Source organism: Macaca fascicularis, chromosome 13 (assembly GCF_037993035.2).
Source record: "Macaca fascicularis isolate 582-1 chromosome 13, T2T-MFA8v1.1".
Taxonomy (NCBI): domain Eukaryota; kingdom Metazoa; phylum Chordata; class Mammalia; order Primates; family Cercopithecidae; genus Macaca; species Macaca fascicularis.
The window spans coordinates 60431140-60457260 of record NC_088387.1 but is presented as its reverse complement, the minus strand read 5'-3'; the positions used below and the strand labels follow the sequence as shown (position 1 = coordinate 60457260).

At 43.3% G+C, this 26121-nt stretch overlaps 1 protein-coding gene and 1 long non-coding RNA gene across 5 annotated transcripts in view; one reads left to right on the top strand and one right to left on the bottom strand.

The window, feature by feature from the left end:
* Positions 1 to 20658, top strand: part of LOC135966911 (uncharacterized) — a 43681-nt gene extending 23023 nt beyond the window's left edge. The window contains exon 3 of the long non-coding RNA XR_010580631.2: positions 20036 to 20658. This is a non-coding gene — a long non-coding RNA (uncharacterized lncRNA). The remainder of the gene's footprint in view (positions 1 to 20035) is intronic.
* The window catches only part of XPO1 (exportin 1), a 60131-nt gene continuing 44235 nt past the window's right edge, over positions 10226 to 26121 (bottom strand). For 3 of the 4 annotated variants that reach the window (XM_074011695.1, XM_005575780.4, XM_065527562.1), the window contains 13 exons: positions 25150 to 25288; positions 24805 to 24986; positions 24563 to 24719; positions 24325 to 24488; positions 23006 to 23140; positions 21609 to 21792; positions 21191 to 21297; positions 18783 to 18977; positions 16924 to 17092; positions 15975 to 16109; positions 15126 to 15285; positions 13615 to 13711; positions 10226 to 11265 (listed from right to left, as the gene is read on the bottom strand). In XM_074011695.1, the coding sequence (XP_073867796.1) occupies positions 11119 to 11265; positions 13615 to 13711; positions 15126 to 15285; positions 15975 to 16109; positions 16924 to 17092; positions 18783 to 18977; positions 21191 to 21297; positions 21609 to 21792; positions 23006 to 23140; positions 24325 to 24488; positions 24563 to 24719; positions 24805 to 24986; positions 25150 to 25288 (1971 nt within the window). In that variant the 3' untranslated portion in view covers positions 10226 to 11118. The remainder of the gene's footprint in view (positions 11266 to 13614; positions 13712 to 15125; positions 15286 to 15974; positions 16110 to 16923; positions 17093 to 18782; positions 18978 to 21190; positions 21298 to 21608; positions 21793 to 23005; positions 23141 to 24324; positions 24489 to 24562; positions 24720 to 24804; positions 24987 to 25149; positions 25289 to 26121) is intronic. The other variant, XM_005575781.4, reaches the window with a different exon arrangement.

Sequence of the window (26121 nt, the reverse complement as noted above, 5' to 3'; positions counted from 1 at the left end):
ACAGTGCTGGGATTACAGGTGTGAGCCACCGGGCCTGGCCTCTCTTTTTTTTTTTTCCTCTATCACCCAGGTTGGAGTGCAATGACTCGATCTTGGCTCACTGCAACCTCTGCTCAAGTGATTCTCCTTCTCAGCTTCCCGAGTAGCTGGGATTACAGGAGCATGCTACCACAACTGGCTAGTTTTTTTATTTTTAGTAGAGATGAGATTCACCATGTTGGCCAGACTGGTCTTGAACTCCTGACCTCAGGTGATCCACCTGCCTCAGCCTCCCAACGTGCTGGGATTACAGGTGTGAGTCACCTCACCCAGTTTCACAATAATTTCTTTAAATTGGACTCAGTGGAGACCTTAAATTGTCTCAAGTTTCCCCTGTTAAGCAACACCAACAATAAACTTTCTAAAACGGACATCTCAGGCCGGGCGCGGTGGCTCAAGCCTGTAATCCCAGCACTTTGGGAGGCCGAGACGGGCGGATCACGAGGTCAGGAGATCGAGACCATCCTGGCTAACACAGTGAAACCCCGTCTCTACTAAAAAATACAAAAAATTAGCCGGGCGAGGTGGCAGGCGCCTGTAGTCCCAGCTACTCGGGAGGCTGAGGCAGGAGAATGGCGTAAACCCGGGAGGCAGAGCTTGCAGTGAGCTGAGATCCGGCCACTGCACTCCAGCCTGGGCGACAGAGCGAGACTCCGTCTCAAAAAAAAAAATTATAAATAAATAAATAAATAAATAAAATAAATAAAACAGACATCTCTGTGTACTGTTTTATTTACTGTCTTAGAAACAGTTTTTAAAACTGGCCAGGCGCTGTGGCTCACGCCTGAAATCCCATCACTTTGGGAGGCCGAGGAGGTGAGCAGATCATGAGATCAAGAGTTCGTAAACCAGTCTGGCCAATATGGTGAAACCCCATCTCTACTAAATATGCAAAAATTAGGCAGGCATGGTGTCGCGTGCCTGTAGTCCCAGCTACTTGGGAGGCTGAGGCAGGAGAATCGCTTGAACCTGGTAGGCGGAGGTTGCAGTGAGCTGAGATCGAGCCACTGCACTTCAGGCTGGACGACAGAGAAAGACTCAGTCTCAAAAAAAAAAAAAAAAAAAAAAGGAATTGTTAGAATGACAGTCTTCACATGGATCCTTTGTGTCTTGGATATTTGTTCTCTCTCTTCTTTGTTGGCTTCTTTTCATCTTACTGACTTCTAAGCACTGAGGTGCCCAGGGCCCCGTGCCCAACTGAGTCTCATTAACTTCCTAGATGATCACATCAAGTTCCATAGTTTGAAATACTGTCTGGCTAATAAACTCATTTCTCCAATCCAGCTTCTCCACTGGATCTAAATGTTGACTTGAACTGTTCACTTATCTAATGACTACTTCAAACTTAACAGGTCCATATTTGAACTTTTGATTATCTCTGCCAAATCTGCTCCTTTCCCAACCTACCCCTTTTCAGTAAAGGGCAGCTTTAACCAGTTGCTTGGGTCAGAAATCTTTTCCTCACATTCCATTAACAATGCAAATCCTGTTGGCTCAGCTTTCAGACTATATCAAGAATCTGACCACTTTCACCCAGTGCAAGCCACAATCACTTCATACCCGGATTACACACTGAATAATGTCATTTCTCTGGTCAAAACATCAGTAGCTTCTCTTTTTTTCTCTCTGTCTCTGAGATGGAATCTTGCTCTGTCGCCCAGGCTGGAGTGCAGTGGCACGATCTCAGCTTACTGCAACCTCCGCCTCCTGGGTTCAAGCGATTCTTCTGCCTCACCTTCCCTAGTAGCTGGGACTACAGGTGTGTGCCACCAGCTAATTTATGTATTTTTTGCCATGTTGACCAGGCTGGTCTTAAACTCATGACTTCAGGTGATTCACCCACCTCAGCCTCCCAAAGTGCTGTGATCACAGGCATGAGCCACCACACCCAGCCATGCTTCTCCTTTTATTCAGAATAAAATGCATAGTCCTTGCTATGACCTTTAAATCCCTATGTTCCTTGCTATGACCTTTAAATCCCTATGTGATTTGACCTTCTATTACCTCTTTTCTTTTCTTTTCTTTTCTTTTTTGAGATAGGGTTTCTCTCTGTTACCCAGATTGCAGTGCAGTGGTGCAATCATAGCTTACTTACTGCAGCCTCAGTCTCCAGGCTCAAGTAATCTTCCTGCCTCAGCCTCCCAAAGTTCTGGGATTACAGGGGTAAGCAACTGGGCCCTGCCTCTATTGCCTCTCTGATCTGTGTTTTCCACTATTTCCTCTTCACATACCACCGTGGCCCTGCTAACCCTCTTGCTGTTCCTCTAAACAGTGATTTTGAGTGAGAAGCATTTTCTCCTTGGGAGACATTAGTCAATATCTGGAGACATTTTTGGTTGTCACAACAAGAAAAGGAGGTGCTACTGGCATCCAGTGGAGAGAGTCCAGGGATGCTGCTAAACATCTTACAATGCACAGGACAGCCCCCACAACAAAGAATTATCCTGCCCAGAGCCAAGCACAGTAGCTTGTGCCAGCAATCCCAGCTACTCAAGAGGCTGAGGCAGGAAGATGGCTTGAGCCCAGGAGTTTCAGGCTGCAGTGAGCCATGATTGCACTACAGCACTTCAGCCTGGGCAACAGAGGGAGACCCTGTCTATAAGAAAAAATGAAAAAATTGGGTGCAGTGACTTACATCTGTAATCCTAGCACTATTGGAGGCCGAGGTAGGTGGATTACCTGAGGTCAGGACTTTGAGACCAGCCTGAGCAATATGGTGAAACCCGGTTTCTACTAAAAATACAAAAATTAGCCAGACCTGGTGGTGTATGCCTGTAGTCCCAGCCACTTGGGAGGCTGAGGCAGGAGAATTGCTTGAACTTGGGAGGTGGATATTAGAGTGAGCCAAGATCATGCCATTGCACTCCAGCTTGGGGGACAGAGGGAGATTCTATCTCAAAAAAGAAAAAAATAATTAACCTGCCCAAAATGCCATTTGTGCTGAGGTTGAGAAACCCTGCTCTAATGCACCAAGTATGTTCCATCTTAGGAACTTTGCACTCACTGATCCCTCTACCTGAATGCACTTTTCCTAGATAATTATATGGCTTGCTTCCCAACTTCCCGCTCAAATGTTACCTTACAGAGAAGCCTTCCTTGGCCACCCTGTGTAAAATATCACCCCCGTAGTCAATCTCCATACCTATTATGAACATATTTGTTTGTTATCTGTCTTCCTCTTCCACTACAATGTAATCTCCATGGGAGCTGGACCTTTGTTTCATTCTTCATTATATCCTGAGCACAAGGTATTCAGTCATTAAATATTTACCAGTTAATAAATGCATTAATTTTGTATCATTTTATACTATCAGCAGAGTTCCCATTTTCTTATATCTTGGCTGTACTGGATATATTTTAATATTTACTAATTTGATTTTTGTGGAATTTCATCTTATTCATCCTGTATGGAAAATTGTCTTACTTTTTTTTTTTTTTGAGATGGAGTCTTAATCTGTCACCCAAGCTGGAGTGCAGTGGCAAGATCTCGGCTGAGTAACTGGGGTTACAGGTGCGCACCACTACACCCAGCTAATTTTTTGGTATTTTTAGTTGAGACAGGGTTTCACCATGTTGGCCAGGCTGTTCTCAAACTCCTGACCTCAAGTGATCTGCCTGCGTTGACCTCCCAAAGTGCTGGGATTACAGGCGTGAGCCATTGTACTTGGCCTTTTTTTTTTTCTGGATTTCAATGTTGAACAACAATTTTTCTTTTTTTTTTTTTTTCCGAGATGGAGTTTTGTTCTTGTTGCCCAGGCTAGGGTGCAGCAGCTGGATCTTGGCTCCTTGCAACTTCTGCCTCCTGGATTCAAACGATTCTCCTGCCTCAGCCTCCCTGGTAGCCGGGATTACAGGCACCCATCCCCACGCCTGGCTAATTTTTGTATTTATAGTAGAGACAGGGTTTCACCATGTTGGTCAGGCTGGTCTCGTACTCCTGACCTCAGGTGATCCGCCTGCCTGGGCCTCCCAAAATGCTGGGATTATGGATGTGAGCCACCTTGCCTCGCCTTTTTTTTTTTTAATGCAGAGCCTCTCATCCAAACTATTATCCTTGTAGTTTCTTTTCAAATACTCTTGATTATGTGATGGTAGCATAATAAAAATTGAAATTATTATTATTATTTTTGAGACAAAGTCTCGCTCTATTGCCCAGGCTAGAGTGCAGTGGCACCATCTCGGCTCACTGCAAGCTCCGCCTCCCGGGTTCAAGCGATTCTCTGCCTCAGCCTCCCAGGTAACTGGGATTACAGGAACCCACCACCATGCCTGGCTAATTTTTTTTTGTATTTTTACTAGAGATGGGGTTTCACCATCTTGGCCAGGCTGATCTTGAACTCCTGACCACTCGTGATCCATTCGCCTTGGCCTCCCAAAGTGTTGGGATTACAGGCGTGAGTCACCACACCTGGCCAAAAACAAAATTGAAATTATACAGTTTTAGGCTGAACACAGTGACTCGCACCTGTAATCTCAGCATTTTGGGAGGCCAAGGCAAGAGGATCACTTGAGCCAAGGAGTTCAAGACCAGCCTGAACAATATGGCAAGACCAAAAAAACTACAAAAAATAACTGGGCATGGTGGCACACACCTGTAGTCCCAGCTACTTGGGAGACTGAGGTGGGAGGATCACTTGAGCCCCAAAGTTTGAGGCTGAGTGATCATGCTACTTCACTCCAGTCTGGGCCACAGAGCAAAAGCCTGTCTCAAAAAAAGAAAAAAGAAAAGTTTGTCCCAGAAACCTCATCAATTTGAAGTACTCCAGTGATCCAGATCACTCCTTGTCCCTGTGTTACGCAGTGCCAAATGATGAATGTATTAGCTACACATACATGATGGTCCAGTTAGCTGGAATGTCTCAGAAGGAAGGTGGGGTTAGATGCCCTCCTACGTGCTTTCTTTAATGTCTATGATTAAATCATGAAGAATTATCCAGTAGCAATATTCTGAACTAATCAATTCATTTTACCTATTTTCCATAAATTCATTGACTTTAGAGCTATCTGGTAACTTGAGAATAAGGTAGAATATGAAATAAAATTTTACTATTTTATATCAAGTTGGAGTGCCTAGCAACAATTCTGACCCTCAATTCATTCTGGAAGACTAGGTTCTGAAAATTACTCTGGTTGATGCTGAAGGCAGACTGATATATGTCAAATTTCCTCTTTGACTCATGGAACAAGATTTCAGTTTTATTTCACCTGGCCTCCTTAGGCGATCTTGCCCTGGCACCAGCCACTGCAAGATAAAAATAAGGAAGCATTCATTATGGGTATGAAACAACGGAAAGTTTAGTAAGTGTGTATAACTGTTGATCAACATTTTGAGGACCAGTTACGACAGTTAAATTATTTGCCACAACTCAAATGAACAGGAGGCACTTTATCACAAAATAACATTCACCCTGGAATGTACCGTACAGTCAGCCTATTTTGTCTCCTTCCATCTCTCCATTCCTGTGCCTTTCATCTTTTTATTTATTTATGTATTTATTTATTTTGAGACAGAGTCTCATACTGTCACCCAGGCTGGAGTGCAGTGGTGCAATCTCCGCTCACTGCAACCTCCACCTCTTGGGTTCAAACGATTCTCCTGCCTCAGCCTCCCAAGTAGCTGGGATTACAGGTGCCCGCCACCACATCAGGCTAATTTTTTTGTATTTTTAGTAGAGACAGGGTTTCACTATGTGGCCAGGCTGGTCTCAAACTCCTGATCTTGTGATCCGTCCACCTTGGCCTCCAAAAGTGTTGGGATTACAGATGTGAGCCACTGCACCCGGCCTATTTATCTATTTTTTTTTTTTTTTTTGAGACCGAGTTTCACTCTGTCATCCAGACTGGAGTGCAGTGGCATGATCTCAGCTCACTGCAACCTCCGCCTCTCGGGTTCAGGCGATTCTCCTGCCTCAGCCTCCCAACTAGCTGGGATTACTAGTGCTCACCACCACGCCTGGCTAATTTTTTTTTTTTTTTTTTGAGACGGAGTCTCGCTCTGTCGCCCAGGCTGGAGTGCAGTGGCGCGATCTCGGCTCACTGCAAGCTCCGCCTCCCGGGTTCACGCCATTCTCCTGCCTCAGCCTCCTGAGTAGCTGGGACTACAGGCGCCTGCCACCGCGCCCGGCTAGTTTTTTGTATTTTTAGTAGAGACGGGGTTTCATCATGGTCTCGATCTCCTGACCTTGTGATCCGCCTGCCTCGGCCTCCCAAAGTGCTGGGATTACAGGCGTTGAGCCACCGCACCCGACCTAATTTTTTTGTTTTTGATAGACATGGTTTCACCATGTTGGCCAGGATAGTCTCAAACCACCGACCTCAGATGATCTGCCTACCTCAGCCTCCCAAAGTGCTGGGATTACAGGTGTGAGCCACCACACCTGGCCACCTTTCATCTTAATTTCACTTTTATGCTTCACAGTCTCATTCTATGTCTTTTGCTCTTTCTCTGCATATTTTTCTTAGTCAAAGCCTAAATGTTTCCTTCATGTGAGCATAAGGTTTCTTCAGCTTCCACCTTTTATTTCTCCCTCTGATTCTGATACAAGTTTGGTGCAAATTTCTTAAGGCTACTGCATTCACAAGAATTATTTATGGCCAGGAGCCATGGCTCACACTTGTAACCCCAGCACTTTGGGAGGCCGAGGTGGGCGGATCATAAGGTCAGGAGTTCGAGACCAGCCTGACCAACATAGTGAAAGCCCATCTCTAGGTAAAAATACAAAAAAAAATTGGCTGGGTGTGGTGGTGAGCGCCTGTAATCTCAGCTACTCGGGAGGCTGAGACAGGAGAATTGCTTGGAGATGGAGGTTGCAATGAGCCAAGATCGCACCACTGCACTCCGGCCTGGGCAACAGTGAGAGACTCCATCTCAAAAAAGAAGCCGGGCACGGTGGCTCACACCTGTAATCCCAGCACTTTGGGAGGCCAAGGTGGGCAGATCATGAGGTCAGGCTATCGAGACTATCCTGGCTAATACGGTGAAACCGTTTCTACTAAAAATTTAAAAAATTATCTGGGCATGGTGGTGGGCACCTGTAGTCCTAGCTACTTGGGAGGCTGAGGCAGGAGAATGGTGTGAACCTGGGAGGCGAAGGTTGCAGTGAGCCGAGACCGCGCCACTGCACTCCAGCCTGGGCGACAGGGCAAGACCCATCTCAAAAAAAAAAAAAAAAAAAAAATGTGTTTTTGAGACAGAGCCTTGCTCTGTCTCCCAGGCTGGAGTGTAGTGGTGTGACCTCAGCTCACTGCAATCTCCTGTCTCCTGGGTTCAAGCAATTCTGCCTCAGCCTCCCAAGTAGCTGGGACTACAGATGTGTGCCATCACATTGGGCTAATATTTACATTTTTAGTAGAGACAGGGGTCTTACTATGTTGCCGAGGCTGGTCTTGAACTCTTGGTCTCAAGTGATCCACCCACCTCAGCCTCCCAAAGTGATGGGATTACAGGTCTCAGCCACCAGGCTTGGCCTAAATTTAAAAAAAAGACAGGGTCTTCCTATGTTGCCCAGACTGGTCTTGAACTCCTGAGCTCCAGCAATCCTCCCACCTCCCTAAGTGCTAGGATTACAGTTGTGAGCCACTGCACCCCACAGAGGTCTCACTGTGTTGCCCAGCCTGCAGTGCAGTGATAATGCATAGGCTCAGCATGCTTTGAATGGTATGCTTTGAGGTGATCCTCCTGCCTCAGCCTCCCAAGTAGCTGGGACTACATGTGTGTTCCGCCACTTCCCTGACTCAAGGGATCCTCCTGCCTCAGCCTCCTGGGTAGCTGGGAGGACAAGTGTGTGTCACCACACCTGGACAACTGGGGGGTCTATTTGTGTCTTATGGGATGGATATTTGGTGATTTGTTATGAGCAAATTGATATCCTTGTTTGGGGAAATTCTCTTGAATCCTTTTTTCCATACACTCCATTTTCTTCTATTTGGAACTCATGTTGGCTTATGAAGTGGTCCTCAAATTTTTAAAAGTTTGCATTTTGCATCTTTGTCTCTTTTCCCTCTATTTTTGGCAGATTTCAATTTTTTTTTTTCTTTTTTTGAGACGGAGTCTCGCTCTGTCGCCCAGGCTGGAGTGCAGTGGCACAATCTTGGCTCACTGCAAGCTCCGCCTCCTGGGTTCACGCCTCATTCTCCTGCCTCAGCCTCCCGAGTAGCTGGGACTACAGGTGCCCGCCACCATGCCCACTAACTCTTGTATTTTTAGTGGAGACAGGGTTTCACCGTGTCAGCCAGGATAGTCTCGATCACCTGACCTCATGATCCGCCCACCTTGGCCTCCCAAACTGCTGGGATCACAGGTGTGAGCCACTGTGCCTGGCCTCTCCAACTCTTTATTTCTGCTGTTCTCTGATTTCCAAAATTTTGTTCTCTTGATGTACATTTACTGTGGTATTGTTTTTCTTGCTTGCAAAAACCTCTCAACTTTTTTAAGGGTATTGGCGATAGTTTTTTGTTTTTGCTTGTTTACTTTTGCCTGTGTCGTCTGTTTCCAACTTGTCTTTTTTTCTATTTCCATTTTTTTTTGAGATGGAGTCTCGCTCTGTCGCCCAGGCTGGAGTGCAGTGGCCGGATCTCAGTTCACTGCAAGCTCCGCCTCCCGGGTTTACGCCATTCTCCTGCCTCAGCCTCCCGAGTAGCTGGGACTACAGGCGCCCACCACCTCGCCCGGCTAGTTTTTTGTATTTTTAGTAGAGACGGGGTTTCACCATATTAGCCAGGATGGTCTCGATCTCCTGACCTCGTGATCCGCCCGTCTCGGCCTCCCAAAGTGCTGGGATTACAGGCTTGAGCCACCGCGCCCAGCCCTATTTCCATTTTAAAATCCATATTGAGACTGCCCTCAGATGTCTGATAATCCTTAGTTGTCCATTTACACACACATTATATAAAATGAGAAGGCCAGGCACCGTGGCTTACGCCTGTAATCCCAGCACTTTGGGAGGCTGAGGCGGGCGGATCATGAGGTCAGGACTTTGAGACCAGCCTGGCCAATATGGTGAAATCCTGTCTACTGAAGAATAAAAATTAGCCGGGCGTGGTGGCACACACCTGCGTGTGGTGGCACATGCCTGTAATCCCAGCTACTTGGGAGGCTGAGGCAGAAGAATCACTTGAACCCAGAAGGCAGAGGTTGCAGTGAGCCGAGATTATGCCACTGCACTCCAGCCTGGGTGACAGAGGGAGATTCCGTCTCAAAAAAAAAAATAAAGAAAAGAAAATGAAAATGTCCTTGCTCAAGTAACTTCAGAAACAACTACCATGGACCATTGCCTCAATCCTTCACTCTTGCTTTGTGTGTACATTCATTTATTCTTTCTTGCATGCTGTACATTGGGCTCCTACCGGGAGTAGAGACAGGGTTTCACCATGTTGGCCAGGCTGGTCTGGAACTCTTGGTCTCATGTGACCCACCCACCTTGGCCTCCCAAAGGGTTGGGATTACTAGGTGTGAGCTACCAAACCTAGTTCTACTCACCCTTTTTAGAAGGCTTATGGCTACTTAGCTTACTTACTTACATTTATAAGAATACAACTGGGCCGGGCGCGGTGGCTCAAGCCTGTAATCCCAGCACTTTGGGAGGCCGAGACGGGTGGATCACAAGGTCAGGAGATCGAGACCATCCTGGCTAACATGGTGAAACCCCGTCTCTACTAAAAATACAAAAAACTAGCCGGGCGAGGTGGCAGGCGCCTGTAGTCCCAGCTACTTGGGAGGCTGAGGCAGGAGAATGGCGTAAACCCGGGAGGCGGAGCTTGCAGTGAGCTGAGATCCGGCCACTGCACTCCAGCCTGGGCGACTGAGTGAGACTCTGTCTCAAAAAAAAAAAAAAAGAATACAACTGATATTTGTACCAGGTTACATCTATGTTCTCATTCTAAGGCTAATGTTTTATTCTTTGTTACACTTAGATGCTAACTAGAGTTTAGACAAGAAGTACCCTCTAATCTCAAATAAAGATAAAATGAGTCAAAATGCCACTGGAGGAATTTGTTTCTTGGGAACAAAAGGTGTCTTAGGAACATGTTCATTTTACACACCTGCTGCAGTTACTAGTAACAATAACCTTAGAAATCTTATTTGTAAATCAAGGGGTCCAACTTCATTTAAAATGTTACTTGATGCTTAAACACAAATACCCACTATCATTAATATAGGAATAAATCTGAGTCAATAAAGGAAAAATAAATGTAAACCAAGTTTATTTTGCTTTTTAAGTAGTGTTCTTAAAGCACTACAGCTTGGTAAACAATGTAAATTAGTATAAGTCATCTCAAAAGCCAGAGTTGTTTTGTTTTGTTTTTTAATGAGTTGTTAAAAAGATGCAGCCTATTCTAACAGGATAAATATTTTTAACCATTTCACTTCGAGTTAATGAAGGCTCACAAATGAGCAACACTCCTCATTGAGGAAAACAAAAAGCTGTTGTCGACAAGCGACAGCACACACACACAAAAACAAAAAGAACTGTGTAAAAATAACTAACTGTGTTCCCATATTTTTGAAGTCGCTTTACAATGGGATGATATGCACATGATCTTGCTGCAATCTTGCCAAAGAGACTTTGTAATACATGTAGTCTAGACAAACAATTCAGTCCAAGAGGTGCTAACTTCAGACAATGCAGCACTATAATCCTTTAAACAACGCAATTTGTTTTACTCATTATCTTTTCTTCTAGACTGAAATAGACTAGAAAGAAAATGCTCCCTAATTAAAAATTGGTATTGTTTACAGGAAAAATTGTATAATTTTGCATTAGAATTACAAGTATATGTTCAAATCGAATTTGCCTCCTCCCCCCAGCCCAGCCACAAAAATGGGCATGAAGTAAAATTTTTAAAAATGCCTTAATTTTCAACTTCATGCAAACTAAATAAAGATGACCAAAACAAAAGCTTAAACAATGGAAGGATATTTCACAGAAAATTTCTTATACAAAAAAACACATAAGAAAAAGGGCCACTAGGTGACATTTTAATTTACAAATTGGCATCATTTTGGTCGACAAATACCCACATGCTGTTTTCCTCTGCCAACAAGAGTTGCAGAGAAAAAAAACAGCATGAATTTGGATTTTAATCACACATTTCTTCTGGAATCTCATGTGGATTAAAGATGCCAGGGACAGACATTTGACGTTTATGTTTCTCTTCATCAGCCTGTCGTAGGGCTATTTCTCTTTCTTCCAAAAACAAATCAGAAGTGTCTTCACCTGCAAATTCCTGTGAAGACATAGTTGAAATGTCAACACAATAAACTTCAACTTGCAAAGAAAGAAATCACAGATGAGTAATTTTCTTTTTAGAGAAGGAATATAATTATCCATAAACTGGCTGGGTTTTAAATTATAGGATAGTGATACAGTATAGTACATAGCTGAATGAACCAAACCTGTTAGCTGGGGGGAAAAAGGTTACAAAAGAATCATGGGCCCCAGGCATGGTGGCTCAGGTGCCTGTAATCCCAACACTCTGGGAGGCAGAGACAGGAAGATCACTTGAAGTCAGGAGTTCGAGACCACCCTGGCCAACATGGTGAAACCCTGTCATTACTAAAATTAGGCAGGCGTGGTGGCAGGCGCCTATAATCCCAGCTACTTGGGAGGCTGAGGCAGGAGAATCGCTTGAACCTGTGTGGCAGAGGTTACAGTAAGCCAAGATCACGCCACTGCTCTCCAGCCTGGGTGATAAGAGCGAGACTGTCTCAAAAATAAAGAAAAAAGGCCGGGCGCGGTGGCTCAAGCCTGTAATCCCAGCACTTTGGGAGGCCGAGACGGGCGGATCACGAGGTCAGGAGTTCGAGACCATCCTGGCTAACACGGTGAAACCCCGTCTCTACTAAAAAATACAAAAAACTAGCCGGGCGAGGTGGCGGGCGCCTGTAGTCCCGGCTACTCGGGAGGCTGAGGCAGGAGAATGGCGTAAAAACCCGGGAGGCAGAGCTTGCAGTGAGCTGAGATCCAGCCACTGCACTCCAGCCTGGGCGACACAGCGAGACTCCGTCTCAAAAAAGAAAAAAAATTCATGGTGTGATACCATACAGTAAATATTCTTCAATGTGATTATGTGTTGTATGCTTCTACCAAAGAATCTCATGCGTCCCATCCCCTAAGTATATACACCTACTATGTATTCACACAAATTTTTGTTCTTTTTGTGGTAAGTCTTGTTTTATAGCCCGCCAGCACATTATCTCAACCTCTGCCTCCAAGGCACAAGCGATTCTCCTGCCTCAGCCTCCCCAGTAGCTGGGATTACAGGTGTGCGCCACCACATCTGGCTTATCTTTTGCATTTTTAGTAGAGACAGGGTTTCACCATGTTGCCCAGGTTGATCTCAAACTCCTGAACTCAGGCAATCCCAAAGTGCTGGGATTAGCAGGCATGAGCCACTGCACCCAGACACTTTTTTCTCTTTTGAGAGGCAGTCTTATTGCCCAAGCTGGAGTACAGTGTTACGATCTCAGCTCACTGAAACCTCAGCCTCCTGAGTAGCTGGGATTACAGGTGCCCGCCACCAGACCTGGCTAATTTTTGTGTTTTTAGTAGAGATGAGGTTTCACCATGTTGGCTGGGCTGATCTTCAACTCCTGACCTCAATTGATCCGTCTGCCTCGGCCTCCCACAGTGCTGGGATTACAGGTGTGAGCCACCGCGCCTGGTCTTTTTTTTTTTTGAGATGGAGTTTCACTCTTGTCACCCAGGTTGGAGTACAATGATGCAATCTCGGCTCACTGCAACCTTTGCCTCCTGGGTTCAAGCAATTCTCTTGCCTCAGCCTCTCAAGTAGCTGCGATTACAGCTGTGCACCACCATGCCCAGCTAATTTTTGTATAATTAGTAGAGACAGGGGTTTCACCTTGTCAGCCACACTAGTCTCAAACTCCTGATCTCAGGTGATCCACCCACCTTGGCCTCCCAAAGTGCTGGGATTACACGCATGAGCAACTGCGCCAAGCCTAGGTAACTTTCATTAGGTTTTAAAAAATTGGTTAATATTTTTACAGTTAAAGAAAATAAAACCTTTGTATTTTGGAGAAAATATTTAAGAGCTTACGAGACTAATTCTTATTCAACAATCATGGATAAACTATTCATCAGCTACTTAGGATTTCACAGTACTTCCACATTTCTTTAAAGCAAGATGTTCAAAGAAAAACCCTTCCCAAAAGTATGAATAAAGCACTGTATAACAGAAGACATTCTATCTAGTAACTTTCATGGTTCTCTCAACTAACAAAATTGGTATAAAATTATAAAAAGAACTACCATTGTTTTTCTTACCCAATATTCCATTATATATTTAAGAATTAATTACATTAGTAACCTAAAATTAATTACATTAGTAACAAGTTTATCCAAATAACATCTCAAACCCATCTATCCTTATTGGACTTTAGTTTTTCACTCTATTACCAGTCTCAGGTTTTTTGATTAGAGAGACTGTATAAAGGTATTCTCTTGAAACCTCATTCATTTGGCATGTCAAATCAAGTGATAAAAATTCTACAATGTAACAATTAAGTGGTCACATTTACCCCTAATATTTCTGCAAGAGCAAATAAATACATACCTTTATTTGAACTAGGAAATCTCTTAAATGTTCCTTGAAAGCAGGAATATCTTGATTTAAGCTGAAAAGCCCTGTCACAAAGAGCTTTACTTGAGCACTGCAAATCAAAACACAATTATTAAATAACTTTTTTTTTTTTCTGAGACAGTCTTGCTCTGTCACCAGGCTGGAGTACAGTGGCGCGATCTCGGCTCACTGTAATCTCTGCCTCCTGGGTTCAAGCCATTCTCCTGCCTCAGCCTCCCAATAATGGATTTTTAAATCAAGAATTTATTTTTATTTTTGAGACAGAGTTTTGCTCATTTATCAGGTTGGAGTACAATGCCACAATCGTGGCTCACCGTAACCTCTGCCTCCCGGGTTGAAGCTATTCTCCTGCCTCAGCCTCTCGAGTAGCTGGGATTACAGGCATGCACCACCATGCCCAGCTAAATTGTATTTTTCATAGAGACAGGGTTTCTCCATATCGGTCAGGCTAATCCTGAACTCCTGACCTCAGGTGATCTGCCCACCTAGGCCTCCCAAAGTGCCCGGATTACAGGTGTGAGATACCGTGCCTAGCCTTTTTATTTTTATTTTATTTTATTTTTGGAGACGGAGTCTTGCTCAGTCGCCCAGGTTGGAGTGCAGTGGCAGGATCTCAGGTCACTGCAAGCTCCGCCTCCCAGGTTCGCGCCATTCTCCTGCCTCAGCTTCCTGAGTAGCTGGGACTACAGGAACCCGCCACTATGCCTGGCTAATTTTTTTGTATTTTTAGTAGAGATGGGGTTTCACTGTGTTAGCCAGGATGGTCTCGATATCCTGACCTCGTGATCCGCCCATTTCGGCCTCCCAAAGTGCTGGGATTACAGGGGCGAGCCACCGCGCCTGGCCTATTTTTACTTTTTTTTTTGAGACAAAGTCTTGCTCTGTTGCCCACACTGGGGTGCAGTGGTGCGCTCTCGGCTCACTGCAACCTCTGCCTCCTGGGTTCAAGCAATTCCGTCCCTCAGCCTCCCAAGTAGCTGGGATTACAGGCACCCGCCACCATGCCCGACTAATTTTTTTGTACTTTTAGTAGAGACTGGTTTCACCATCTTGGCCAGGCTGGTCTTGAACTCCTGACCTTGTGATTCACCCACCTCAGCCTCCCAAAGTGCTGGGACTACAGGCATGAGCCACTGTGCGTGGCCTTTTTTTTTTTTTTTTTGCTTTTTTAAAGAGGCACGGTCTTGCTCTGTCACCCGGGCTGGTGTGCAGTGGCGTGGTCATAGCTCACTGTAGTCTTAAACTCCAGGATGCAAACAACCCTCTCGCCTCAGCCTCTCAAGTAGCTGGCCCTACAGATGCACACCACCACATCTGACTCATTTTTTTGTAGAGACGGGATCTTGTTTTGTTGTCTAGATTGGTCTCCAACTCTTGGGCCCAAGCAATCCTCCCATCTTAGACTTCCCAGAGTGCTGGGATTATAGGTGTGAGCCACTGTGCCCGACCAGGAACATTCTACGTTTATTAAAAGGCATATTTACTCTTGTAGGTGAGGGAAGGCCGACTTAAGGAGATTAGCCACATATTCCTGAAGAAAGATTTGGTTGTTAACTGGATTTCCAGGATTTAATGATGTACTTATTTTTCCTTCTTCAACCAAATTAAACATATATGCAAGAATTGATGCATGCATTGTTAAACCTGTTGATAAGAAGAAAATTATTAACTCCAAAATGTAATATAACCATAGATCTTAGTGTTTTTTTTTTTTGAGCAGAGTCTCGCTCTGTCACCCAGGCTGGAGTGCAGTGGTGCAATCTTAGTTCACTGCAACCTCTGCCTCCCGGATCCAAGCCATTCTCCTGCCTCAGCCTCCCGAGTAGGTGGGATTGCAATCGCATGCCACCATGCCCGGCTAATTTTTTTTATAGATGGTTTCACCATGGTGGCCAGGCTGTTCTCGAACTCCTGACCTCATGATCTCCCCGCCTCGACCTCCCAAAGTGCTGGCATTACAGGCATGCGCCATCGTGCCCGGCCGGCACTTAACATTTAAATCTTTTTTTTTTTTTTTGAGACGGAGTCTCGCTCTGTCGCCCAGGCTGGAGTGCAGTGGCCTGATCTCAGCTCACTGCAAGCTCCGCCTCCCGGGTTCACGCCATTCTCCTGCCTCAGCCTCCCGAGTAGCTGGGACCACAGGCGCCCGCCAGCTCGCCCGGCTAGTTTTTTGTATTTTTTAGTAGAGACGGGGTTTCACTGTGTTAGCCAGGATGGTCTCGATCTCCTGACCTTGTGATCCACCCGTCTCGGCCTCCCAAAGTGCTGGGATTACAGGCTTGAGCCACTGCGCCCGGCCCAACATTTAAATCTTAAACGTATTAAATTCTTACCAGCAGTATGTGAAGTGTCTGTCACAACAGAAAAGATATGCTGGAGAATATCACAAAAATAAGTTTGATAAAAACTCTGAGCTGCAGCTTCTTCTTGTGCAACATTTTGTAAGAGTGTAAAAAGTATCTGTAAGCCTAAAAGACATAGAATACCAATGGAAAGTTACTACAGACTGACAGCACTCATGATAGTATTTAGCTCTTATCAAAGTATTCTGAATCTAACCCTATTCTCCCTTTTTTTGGGGATGATGACTAATAATTACTTGCCTAAGGTTTCTTAAATTGATAATGGAGTACAACTATATCCAATGCTGGCTTACTTATAAATTATAATCTAAGTTATGTGAGAGCTAAACTATGAAGATGTAAAGGCATAAAGATCATATAATGGACTTTGGGGACTTGTGGGGAAGGGTGGGAGGGGGTGAGGGATAAGACTACACATAAGGTAGAGTTCCTACTGCTCGGCTGATGGGTGCACCAAAATCTCAGAAATCACCATTAAAGACTTTATTCATGTAATCACCAGTTGCCCCAAAACTATTGAAATAAAAAAAAAATTTGTGAATATTAAAAAAAAAAGCCTATGGAGAAAAATTATAATCTAAGTTACGACCATTACCACCCTTTCACCATTTCTGAAAGCTTAGCTGATTCTGTATGAACTTCTACAACATCACTACTCAGTAGAATTTGGTATTACATAAACCAATTATTACTAGGCCCCTCTCCCATAACTCAATTCTGCCTATGGACTCACCTGGAGTGCAGTGGAACAGTTGATTAAACTGCTTATAGGATTTTCTCAGATGTTCATATATGTAATTCATGCATTCAAAACTCTGAACAAGTAATACCTTCCTATGTACAAGTATATAACTATCTATATTTGTATTTTTGGATTGACAGGCAAATGAATAAAAGAACATCTTTTAAATTTATTTACCCGTATCTGCGACATTCCTCATAGTATGTTTGAAGGCCCAAATGATGGAATCCAAAACAAGTTTAAACTGTGTAGGTGGAATAGCAAGGAATGCTGGGAAACAATGAGAATTGACAGCCTGAAGTAGTAAGAAAAAGTTCGTTCTGTGTTCAGGATATTCTTCAAAGTCCTAAAAATAAGTGGTGGAAACAAAATAATGTTTCAGTGTCTTCGCTGTGCTAGCAGGAGGGGAAAAGCAAGGCTTAATCCAGTAAAAATGTTTGGAGTTTTCAATAAACCATAGAAGATATAATGCCTCCTGAAAGATAAACCCAAACAAAATACAATCCACCTCCCATGGAAAATGAAACTGTTCCCTGTTACGCACATGAGTTATCAAATTGAAAGAGAAAGCTATCCTTATTAATAGAGAACTCATCAAAACCATTATTACCGTAACACTACTACTATCACTTTTGTTTTTAATTTGAAACCACCACTACAGATTACGAAAAAATTTAAGTTACCATGTGAATGTGTCCACTTACCATTTCTTTTATCTCTCGCTTTTTTTTTTTTTTTGGAGACAGAGTCTTGCTCTGTCGCCCAGGCTGGAGTGCAGTGGTGCAATTTCAGCTCACCGCAACTTCCGCCTCCTGGGTTCAAGCGATTCTCTTGCCTCAGCCTCCCGAGTAGCTAATTTTTGTTTTTTAGTAGAGACGGGGTTTCACCATGTTGATCAGGGCGGTCTTGAACTCCTGATCTCAGGCAATCCACCGGCCTCGGCCTCCCAACTGTTGGGATTACAGGCATGGGCCACCGCGCCTGGCCATTTTTGTATTTTTTTTTTTTTTTTTTTGAGACAGAGTCTCGCTCTGTCACCCAGGCTGGAGTGCAGTGGCGCGATCTCGGCTCACTGCAAGCTCCGCCTCCCGGGTTCACGCCATTCTCCTGCCTCAGCCTCCCGGGTAGCTGGGACTACAGGCGCTCGCCACTTCGCCCGGCTAGTTTTTTGTATTTTTTTTAGTAGAGACGCGGTTTCACTGTGTTAGCCAGGATGGTCTCGATCTCCTGACCTCGTGATTCGCCCGTCTCGGCCTCCCAAAGTGCTGGGATTACAGGCTTGAGCCACCGCGCCCGGCCTTGTATTTTTAATGCCATGTTGGCCAGACTGGTCTTGAACTTCTGACCTCACGTCATCTGCCTGCCTTGGCCTTCTGAAGTGCTGGGATGACAGGTGTGAGCCACCATTCCCAGCCTATTTTCTCTTGTTGATTAATACATTTTTCGGTTTCTTATAAGCATATACTACACTTTTATAATTGAATCATGCAGACTTTCTCATGTATTCAAACTAACTACGTTCATAAAAGGATGCCCCGACCTGCTATGAGGTTTTAATAAATGCTACATACCATGTGAATGTTAAAATCTATTTTCCACATTTACTTTTTACCAATCAAGATTCTGTGTAGTAAATTCTTCTTTTTTAAGAAATGGTCTGACTCTGTTGCCCATGTTAGAGTGCAGTAGCATGATCTCAGCAAACTGCCACGTGGAACTCCCAGGCTCAAGTAATCCTCCCACTTCAGTGTCACTGTCGCTCAGCCACTTCAGTAGCTGGGACTACAGGCACATGCCACCATGACTGGTTAATTTTTTAACTTTTTGTAGAGATGAAGTCTCACTATATTGCCCAGGTTGGTTTCAAACTCCTGGGAAGTTCTTGAAAACAAAAAAAGTATTTCCCTAATATACAAGTATAAATATTTAAGCTCCATGGCATTAAAATTATGTTATATCCATAGATATACTTTAGCCTTCAAGAATTAAGGCTATCCGCTAGAATTTTCCCCGTACATAACTGAAATATTACACACCTTATTTATCATATTCAATGTGCATTCAAAAACAGCATCAAATATTTGAGGTATTTCAGCTGTTATATGTCCCCCTAACTTGTTGACAATTATGGCCATAGTACTAAGCACTTCTGGTTCTCTAGCAGCTGGGACATTTCTCTGATAATCAATGAGAACTGCATCCAACAGAGGGGGAACAAAATTTTCAGCTACCTGTTGAGGAGGGAAAAAAAAAGTTATGTTTTAATCTAGGTACGTGGTGACTATTTTAAACAACAAGGTTATTCGTGTCTGTAAGATGTAGCATGATTATCTACTGAAAATAGGAAAATCTTGTGTTTGTATTAGGTTTTCCTACGTTAAAACAGTTTTTAGCAAAAGAAAGCAGGAAATCACAATGGGTTGGGAAGTCTCATGGAAACAGTGTCATTCAAAACTTTTTTTTTTTTTTTGAGACAGTCTCACTGTCACTCAGACCAGAGTGCAGTGGCAAATCTCTGCTCACTGCAACCTCCACCTCCCAGGTTTAAGCAATTCTTGTGCCTCAGTCTCCTGAGTAGCTGGGACTACAGGTATAGCATCATGCCCAGCTACAAAACTCTTATAATAAGGAAAGTGAGGCTCAAAATTCAATTGGTGGCTCCAAGTTAGTGTGGCACAATCAGGATTCAATGTATACTGTATATGTAAGACGGCAGCAAGCGAGCCCTCAATAATGTCTTTTTTTTTTTTTTTTTTTAAGAGGGAGTCTCGCTCTGTCGCCCAGGCTGGAGTGCAGTGGTGCCATCTCAGCTCACTGCAAGCTCCACCTCCCAGGTTCATGCCATTTTCCTACCTCAGCCTATCGAGTAGCTGGGACTACAGGCACCTGCCACCATGCCCAGCTAATTTTTTTGTATTTTTAGTGGAGACAAGGTGTTTCACGAGGTTAGCCAGAGTGGTCTCCATCTCCTGACCTCATGATCTGCCCAACTCAGAATAATGTTTTAATCTAATGAATGCTAACTGTATTTTCACAAGCAGAAATAACATCAATCAATTACTCTCAGAAAATAAGAAAGACTATGGATTTCTATTATTTTTTTGAAACTGAATATTGCCGTGTTGCCTAAACTGGACTTGAAGAGCTGGGGCGATTCTCTTGCCTCAGCCTCCCTAGTGGTTGGGATTACAGGTGCATGCTACGATGCCCAGTAGGATTTTCATGGTTCTAAGTAAACTCAGTTATACTTAATGAGTAACTTCTTGTTCTTTTTTTTTTTTTTTTTGAGATGAAGTTTCGCACTTGTTGCCCAGACTGGAGTGCAATGGTGCGATCTAGGCTCACTGCCACCACCTTCCTGGGTTCAAGCGATTCTCCTGCCTCAGCCTCCTGACCTCAAGGGATCCACCGACCTCGGCCTCCCAAAATGCTGGGATTACAGGCATGAGTCACCGTGACAAGCCAAGACAAGAAAAATAAATGTAATGTTTCATGTGAACAAATATCCCAAACTTTATCATTAATGTTACTTATAAAATATGATACCCCTTTGTATTATTCCCACTGTGCTCCTGACATGTGCCCAAGCTTCTTGTAAACTACAAGCATCACAATTCCTTCAATACATCTTACATTCTGCTTTCACATTTTAAATACAGTTCTGATCACATAATACACATGTTCAGAACCTTTCGATATTTAGGTTAGCCAACTTAAGTATTCCATGAGAATTATATTCAGAACAAGTTTACTGAAAAGTATTTCCTTAACAAGAAACAATACTGAAATTCCAAAATTATTAAAATAACTAGCACACTTGTTAAAGAAAAACAAAAAAAACCCACTATTCCAACTAGTAGTAGTATCAGAATAGAATTTTTTGGAATCTCCCAAGGCTCAAGTGAATAAAAAGAATGAAACCATACAGTTAACACCTAAAAGTAATTCACAATTTTACAAGTTGAGGCATACGCAGCTGGTTTTTATTACTGAAAATGATTTCCTTTTCTGCAAATCATTTAAGAAAAAGAATGTAAAAAAGACTTTCAAGCCTTTAATCTGGGAAGCAATCACTTTGCCAAAGAGGTAAAGTAATGACAACTTTGTAGCTCTAGTAATTGTTCCAAAAATCAAGAGGAATGCAAAAACTGCACCCGTACTCCATTAACTAAATCCTCCTGACCTATCTATGGAAACATAAAATGACCCAATTTTCTTAGCTATCTTGTTACATATCACCACCCTTCGCTATTGATTAACAGCAGTTTCTTTTGAAGATGGAATACAGTATATTAACATTAAGGACTACAATAAATAAAATGCCATAAAATAACTACAAAGTTGATATGCTTTAAATTAGCAAAATGCACATAATAGAGTATAGCACACTCCATAAAACACAGCATCAACACTAAAAACCAAAAGCAAAGCATCTCTCACTTACCATTTGTGGATCATTCGATCGGCTCACCCAACCAGATATTAACTTTAAAGTTTCCCTTTTTACAGTTCGCATACTTCTAATCAATGGTTGCTTTGTAACCATTTCACCTACAAAATTGAATCAAATGGAATCTAATTTTACCACTAAAATTATACAGCGGTACTCAGGTGTACATTAGATGCAATTCCATTTTACCATTAAAAAGTTTAAAGCCAAAACTACACAAGATTTATTGGGAAAATAAGCTTTAAGACTAATTTTAAAAGGGAAAGGTACACATAACTATTTTAAATATGTGTAGGGTCATCTGGGAAATGGGAGGTCTGATTTAAATCTGTGAAAAATATCAAATGTTTGACTTGAGGCAGTAGAAGAGAAGTGTTTATACTGCATCGTATAAGAAATCAGAATCACCTACCATTAGCTTGGATAGCTGCAGAAATATTTTCACTGAGGCACTTGTATACATTAAGCATATCTAAATAAATTCTTCCAAGCTGAATTACAAAGGGGTGTCCAACAGCTTTGCAGGCTCTCACATTTGTCTTCAAAATGCTACCAAGCTGCTTGACTGTTTCAGGATCTTTCAGTATATCCACATTCTTGGAGAAAAAAAAGCAAATTCCATTTATCATGTAAGAATTATCCACATAATGGCCAGGTGAGGTGGCTCACACCTATAATCCCAGCACTTTGGGAGGCTGAGTCAGGCACATCACCCTGAGGTCGGGAGTTCAAGACCAGCCTGACCAACATGTAGAAACCCTCTCTCTACTAAAAATACAAAATCAGCCAGGCATGGTGGCGCTTGTTTGTAATCCCAGCTACTTGGAAGGCTGAGGCAGGAGAATTGCTTGAGCCTGGGAGGCAGAGGCTGCAGCGAGCTGAGATCATGCCATTGCACTACAGCCTGGGCACCAAGAGTGAAACTCCGTCTCAAAAAAAAAAAAAAAAATTATCCACATAATTACTGAAACAAAAGCCATTACACTTCCCTTACCCTAAATCATATTTATAATCCCAAATGGTAAAAACGAACACAAAAGCCTTTTTGTCCATATCTACCTAAGAATGAAGTAAAATATTTTTTGAGACGGAGTCTCGTTTATTCGCCCAGGCTGGAGTGCAGTGGCGTGATCTTGGCTCACTGCAAGCTCTGCCTCCTGGGTTCACGCCATTCTGTCTCAGCCTCCTGAGCACAGCTGGGACTTACAGGTGCCCGGTGCCACGCCCAGCTAATTTTTGTACTTTTAGTAGAGACGGAGTTTCACTGTGTTAGCCAGGATGGTCTGGAGCTCCTGACCTTGTGATCTGCCTGACTTGGCCTCCCAAAGTGCTGGGATTACAGGCGTGAGCCACCGCGCCCGGCCCAGATTTTCAGGTTTTTTTTTGAGATGGAGTCTTGCTCTGTCGACTAGGCTAGAGTACAGAGGCTCGATCTCGGCTCACTGCAACCTCTGCCTCTTGGGTTCAAGTGATTCTCCTGCCTCAGCCTCCTGAGTAGCTGGGGTTACAGGCATGTGCCACCAAGCCCAGCTAATTTCTGTATTTTTAGTAGAGATGGGGTTTCGCCATGCTGGCTAGGCTGATCTCGAACTTCTGGCCTCAGGTGATCCGCCCGCCTCAGCCTCCCAAAGTGCTAGGATTACAGGCGTGAGCCACCACGCCTGGCCCAGATAATAAAATGTACAAAGCCACACATAAAAGCACTTACGGATCACACATACATGTTTAAAGGCTTGAATTCAATATATTTGTAAGGAACACAGTCTTCTTAAATCCCATGAAAACTTTAAGAAAAAGTAGAATACTTACTTTGGTTGCCTGCTGGATTATACTATCCCACACTTGATTAGGGAGTAACATGTACTTTTCTATCAAGTGTTCTTGTACTGTTTGATCTGTTTGTGCACCAATCATGTACCCCACAGCTTCATAAAACGTATGAACCTATTTTAAAAAGCAGACATTTTAACTTTTATGTTCTTATACACCCTAATAAGGAAAACCACACACAAGCAATTCACACACAAGCAACTCAAATATCTTGAAACTGATTTTGGCCCAGGTGCGGTGGGGATCACTCCTGTAATGCCAGTACTTTGAGAAGCTGAGGCAGGCCAATCACTTGAGTTCAGGAGTTGCAGACCAGCCTGACCAACGTGGTGAAACACCATCTCTTCTACAAATACAAAGAAATTAGCCAGGCATGGTGGCAAGTGCCTATAATTCCAGTTACTTGGGAGGCTTGAATTGCTTGAACCTGGGAGGCAGAGGTTGCAGTGAGCCGAGATTATACCACAGCACTCCAACCTGGGTGACAGAGGTAGACTCCATCTCAAAACAAAACAAACAAACAAACAAACAAACAAAACCCAAACCAGGCATGGTGGTGGCTCATGCCTGTAATCCCAATACTTTGGGAGGCCGAGGCGGGCGGATCACAAGGTCAGGAGTTTGAGACCAGCCTGACCAACATGGAGAAACCCCGTCTCTACTAAAAAGGCAAAAGTCAACTGGGCGTGGTGGCACGCACCTGTTAATCTCAGCCACTGAGGAAGAGAATCACTTAACCCCAGGAGGCTGCAGTGAGCAGAGATTGTGCCACTGCACTCCAGCCTGGACTCTATGATAGAGGGAGACTCCGTCACACACACACACACACACACACACACCCCCCCAAAAACAAAAACAAGAATCTGTCTCACTATGAAAATTTAATCAGGCCGGGCATCGTGGCTCACACATATAAAATAATTTTGGGAGGCTGAGGCTAGCGTATCGCTTGAAGCTAGGAGTTCAAGACAAGCCTTGGCAAAACCCCATCTCTACCAAGGGGGGAGAAAAAGGCTAGCTGGGTGTGAAGGCGGTGCACGCCTGTAGTCCCAGCTACCCACGAGGCTGAGGTGGGAAGATCACCTGAGCCTGGGAGTTCAAGGCTGCAGTGAGTCGTAATCGTGCCATTGCACTTGAGCCTGGGCAACAGAGTAATACCCTGTTCTCAAGGAAAAAAGAAAGTTTAATCAGAAACACTTCTATTGGATCCAACAGTTGCCTTCCTATTTCCACTGATACATACAGATTGATACAGGTGTTACTTTCTAAAAATAACATATGCTCAGTGCTTAACATACCTGTTGAGGCTGAAGATCACAAATAATAGTGTTAATGTTGTTCAAAATTTCATCAATAAATGGCATCACTTCTCCAACCTGAACCTGAACGAAATGCCTACGGCATTTTTGGGCTATTTTAATGAAAGTATCACAAGCCATGTCCTGGACTCCATCATGGGTCTCTAACAAGACAAAAACATTCATTTATTTTGTTCAATAAAAATAAAAACAAAATATAGTAAAGAAAGAGATTTACCATGCATGAATTCGAACAGCTTGTTAACTACAGTCTTCAAAAATTTCCAGTGAGCTCTCAAAAATCGTGGATATTGACCTACTATGTACATGATATTTGATGCAATAATAGCTTTATTATCTTTGCCTCTTTTCTGTTCACATAATCCTAATAGATCCTGTAAATAAGACAGATTTATATCATTTATTGTAACAACATAATACTTATTTAGCAATTCTAATTCATACCTATCCCTTGCATACCTTTATAACAGTAACAAGAAATCGTTTTTCATCCTCTTCATGCATTGCTCCACTAATGGAGCCTATTGCCCAACACAATGTATTCAAATTTTTCCACGACCACTCTGTACCATTCACTTGATTGTGAAGCTTCTCTGTCATTATTCTTTCTGTATCTACATAATCCAGATGAGTAAGATAAACTACGAAAAAAAAATTGTTTCAAATGCAAATAATGAGCAAAGAGTTTTACCAATGAATACCATGTTTAGAAAATATTTAGAAACTACAGTACATTTTCTAAAATATATTTCTACCCCAGAATAAATTTATAAAGGTAAAGATTAACAGTATTTATTAACTTACCTAATGTTTCCCTCATATTCTTATACAAATTTATGGAATCTGTATCCTTCATGAATTCTCTCACAACTTCTCCTTGATCATTCTCTACAACCAATACTTCCTCTGGTTTAGCCATTCGACTAACCATTAATAAACGGACCTATATTCAGCAATAAATCAATCAAGAAAAAATCATTAGATCACTGAAATCATTAGTGTAGAAGCTTAGTTAAAAACAAAACCAAAAAAACCCACAGGCCAGCCATGTGAAGGGATTCATGCCTATAATTCTAACTATTCCGGAGGCAATTCTTTCTAGACCTGTTGTGGCCAGGAATTTGAGAGGCGCCTGAGCAACACAGCGACACCCAATCTCTAAAACAATAAAAATACTGGGGCTTAAAGCACAACAGAAAAAACTATGTAAATATAAAGTAAAACTAAAAAATTTAAAATTAGCTGGGGATGGTGGTGCGTGCCTGCAACCAGTTACTTGGGATGCTGACGCAAGAGAATTGCTTCAGCCTAGGATTTCAAGATTGTAGTGAGCTATGACCATGCCACTGCACTCCAACCTGAGCCACAGAGCAAGACCCTGTCTCCAACAGAAGAAAATTTTTCACTGTAATTCTACAAAAATGGCTTTACAATTATTTAAGTGTGTTTTAATGTGATTTTTTTTAAAGCCAACTTTTGTTACAGGAGTTTCCTGTGTCTCACTTCTAGACTCTGGTTCAGTAGATTGGCAGGTGGCCAATGAATTTTGCCTAACAAAATCACAAGCGACGTTGATACTGAGAGAAGGATCACACTCTTGAGAACCAAGGTTCGGCCGGGCGCGGTGGCTCAAGCCTGTAATCCCAGCACTTTGGGAGGCCGAGGCGGGCGGATCACAAGGTCAGGAGATCGAGACCACAGTGAAACCCCGTCTCTACTAAAAATACAAAAAATTAGCCGGGCGCGGTGGCGGGCGCCTGTAGTCCCAGCTACTCA